At 28.0% G+C, this 4,065-nt stretch overlaps 1 protein-coding gene across 1 annotated transcript; it reads right to left on the bottom strand.

The window, feature by feature from the left end:
- Nucleotides 1-1,060: 1,060 nt before the first annotated feature.
- LOC145832142 (kelch-like protein 26) lies at nucleotides 1,061-3,438 on the bottom strand. The gene is made up of 2 exons (XM_082939497.1): nucleotides 3,434-3,438; nucleotides 1,061-1,832 (listed from the first exon to the last, which is right to left on the bottom strand). Exons 1-2 carry the CDS (start codon nucleotides 3,436-3,438, stop codon nucleotides 1,061-1,063), a joined length of 777 nt encoding a protein of 258 aa, XP_082795623.1.
- Between the last annotated feature and the right edge of the window lie 627 nt (nucleotides 3,439-4,065).

The following is a 4,065-nucleotide window of genomic DNA, read 5'->3' as shown; positions in this document are numbered from 1 at the left end:
GATAAAAATTGTATTAATAAGGATCAGAAGTAATGAGTTCATACAGAACAGGAACAAATTTTTATTATTTTATTGATATGAAAATAAAACCTAATAATTTAAATATTAATAGCATTCGATTCATCTGTTAGTTTTTTTAAAGAATTTTGTTAAGAATTTGTTATATTGTATTTAGTTTTTTTTTAACTTTTTTTTTATTTATTTTTTTTTCATTTTCATTAATTAATACCAATATTAAGTTCACCTAATTATGCATTTTTCATTAACATTTGAATACTTAATGTTTATTTTTTTACGCATCAATGAGTTCAGATTAACATTACTACCAATTTCTAAATATTATTTACCGTTTTGAATTTATTTGACTAATATTTTCAATTAAGGTCAGCTAACGCTCACCGAAACTAGGTAATAAACCGAAGCAGTGCAAAAGCATTTGTTTTTATTATATTACTACCCATCAAAAGTGAAATGGTAATCAAAAGTAATTTATCCGGTAGAGGTAAGTCAGTCATCAAGAATATATAAGCTATCGAAGGTTATTCAGCCATGAAGGGCATGTTATTCATTAAGGGTAAGTTAGTCATTTAGGGTAAGTTAGTCATCAACAGCAAGTAAGTCATTAAAGGTTAACGCAATCATCAAAGGTAAGATAAATATAGAATATAAATTATACTGCAACATTTTTTTAAACAAGGAATTAACCGATGATTAACAAATTATTTGAAGACTTTAAGAATAATTTTGTTTAAGATTTAAATTAAAGTTAATTTACATTTTTTTAGTTTCAGAAAGTTATTAGTGTAGGTGAAATATAACGATAACAGTATTTTTTTTAGTTACTAACAATCTTTTACTTAACTTAGAAGACACTAAATAGTTATTTATAAGTTTTTAATTCAATAGTTTAGTAAGTAGATACTTTCAGTTAAATTTGATATTTATAAAAATCTTACATAGAAAAATAAAAGTAAAATAATTGATTAACTTGCACTAAAAGCTAGATTGAAAATAAAACACTTAGCATTGTTAGACAAAACTAAGTGCTGAATACACATTCCTACTCAAGTTTCTTGGTAACAGCACAAGCGTGTAACCTAGATTGAGCTTCAGGTAAATCAACTCCTTCGCACCAAGTATCTGTATCGAGGTTGTAGACTTCAACGGATTTCAAAAACGCACCCCGTTTAGTCGGTCCATCTTTTGTGTATCCACCAATAACGTAAACGAGATTGCCAAATCTGCAGCAACCAAAACTCCAACGAGCGATTTTCATCGGAGTCATCAAAACAAACTTGTTTGTGTCGGTAGAGTACATTTCAACACTGTTCAGAGGTTTATCACGACCCACACGTCCGCCAAACAGGAACAGTTTGTTTTCGTAAACGATCACTTTGCTGCCAGATCTCGCTTGCGCCATTTCAATGGTTGGAATAAAAAGAGCTTTACTAACTGGATCGTATACTTGTACTGATTTGAGCTGTTCAAATTTTGAGTTACCTTTATGCCCATAGCCACCAACTATCCATATTTGATTAAGGAACTCAACAACAGCAAATTCATATCTACTCGTTTCAATTATCAACTCATTTAATTGTTTACTTTTTGTGTCTAGTACGTTGAATTCTAAAGTACCTTCAGTCTGAGCATGCTGACGAACGACTAGTATGTTGTTTTCAGTCACACATGACGTAATGTACCCATAAGAATCATCAGAATCAAATTCGTACAGCTCATTGTTCAGTGTTGAAATTCCGTACGGACCAACTGCGTAAACGACGTTTTCAACTTCATGAATACCAGTTATTTTGCCATCGAGAATTTTAGGCTTACTAAACAAATCACTAGTTTCAACCTATTTCCGCTTATTCAACAAATACTGGTAGTGCTTTGGGCTCGAAAAATAACGATCGTCTACAACTACAATTGTTTCTGCTGCACTTTCATTATAATCTGGCAGTTTTTCCTGATTACCTGAAATTTATTTATAACATAAAAACTTGCTTCAATTTCAAACGAATTTTATTTTTAAGATTTAGTTAGTAGTGATTCACATCTTATAAGTTAATTTAAAAACACAACTCTGATCTTATTAGCAGTTTATTTATATAATAAGGTATAAAAATAAAACAAAACGTTTTTATAATATTACTTAAATGATAAAACTCATGGCAGACCAAGACCAAGGACTCGTTAAAAACTCAAATCGGTAATTCACGCATAAATATTTTAATGAAAGTAAATACAAAGATAAAATCTTCATACAACTAATTGATTGTAAACTTATATAAATTGCAAACTTGTATTGGGAATTTCTTTAACATTTAGTGCTTTTTCATCTTGGGTAAAACTCAACTTAGATATAAATTCCTTATTAATTTTCATAAATTGTGCTTCTGAGTCTTTTTTATCCTTGGACTCATTTTTTAATTGTTTGATTTCTATTTTTAAACGCAAGATTTCTTGTTTAAAAGCATTTTTTTCATTTGTCAGTTTTAAATTCTCACTTTCAAGAATTTTAATTTTATCAGTCAACATTTTCTGCATGATTTTTGTGAAAGCTGTTTTAAATACAACCTATAACAGTAAAGTTAGTTTTTAAGTATAACATTTTAATCACATTTGAAATCAATTGCATATTAAAATTGTATATTTTCATACTAAGTTTACATATTGTTAATTTTTACAAGCTTTAAGCATACTCTTTTAATGAAAAGTTTACCTATGACTTACTAATAGAAACATGTTTTAAAACATACTGCCTTAATAAAGCTAAACGAGTCAACACAGTTCAAATCGTTTTAAAAATAAGGTAAAAATAAAATTTCTCTTTTTATATTACAATTAAACCAGTAATAAACAAAGTTAAGCTAATGAGCAATAATTCAATAAGTACTCAGCTATAAAGCAATAAGCTAATAAGTAAACAGCTAACAATAACAAGCTAATGAGTAGTATGCTAATTTGTATTAAGCTGTTAAGTACTAAGCTATCAAAAGAGAATTATTATAAACTAGCATAAAGTATAAATTTTGATAAAGTGAAATTAATCTAAAACAGCTCAGTTGTTTTAATGTACTAATGACTAAACAATATGAAAGATATCACTAATTTTTAATCTGTAATACTTTTTAAACACTAAAAAAAACTGCATACTAAAAACAATGAACGTTATATTATAATCAAACTTTGCCTATTATAAATTTTATACTTGTATAGGATTAAATGTTCTTTAAAAGCTGCAGTTAATCTACTTTTGATTGTTTTATGTTTTTACAAAATACAACTACTTACAATCAATTATTAGTAATTGTGTTTTAAAAATTTTTCCTGTTACTGATTATAAATGTTTAATGCTTTTTTTTTATTTGAATTTATTTTGAATTTTGTTTGAGTTTTTTTTTGAAGTAATATATTATTCATTAGCACTAACATCATATTTATAATTCTAACACTTTTTTAATCCATTGATGTAAGCTTTCTTGAGTTTTATTTCTTTTTCTTAAATCTATACCATAATACAACTTTTGTAACTGACACCTGTTCATAAATTCAAAGACTTCAGACTGTTTCGTAAGAATGAACTGTATAAGTATTTACCTAGTTTTAATTATGTTTTGTATTATAGACTTTATCATTCTTGTAATTAGTTTGTGAAAAAAATCAACTAAGAAAGATATATTTATTTATTATAAAGTCTAGCTAAATTGAATCAACAATGCCTGTGATTAAATGCCCTCTTGAGAGTTGCTCATATGAAACACCAGACGTCGATGCTTCTGTAGTTGCTTCTTTGCTTATCATTCACAACAACGTACACATTTATGCAAATTCTATAAAACCAAAGCCTCCAAAAATGGACCGTCCTCGAATAGGGACAGACTGCAATGAAGAGGGTTGGAATATATTTGTATAAAACTTGACTATTTTCAAAGATAGCATGGAGATGACAGAAGTAGAAAAAGGCCGTCAACTGTACTTGTTGCTGTGAGGAAGATTTAGGCGATGCTCTTCTGAAGGGTCATGAAGATGTAGTAAATTTAAGTGAGCAAGAGCTTTTGAGGA

The sequence above is a fragment of the Thalia democratica genome, chromosome 3, assembly GCF_965202585.1.
Source record: "Thalia democratica chromosome 3, ktThaDemo2.hap1.1, whole genome shotgun sequence".
NCBI lineage: Eukaryota > Metazoa > Chordata > Thaliacea > Salpida > Salpidae > Thalia > Thalia democratica.
Note: the sequence above shows the minus strand (reverse complement) of the source record. Positions and strands in the feature narration are given on the sequence as shown.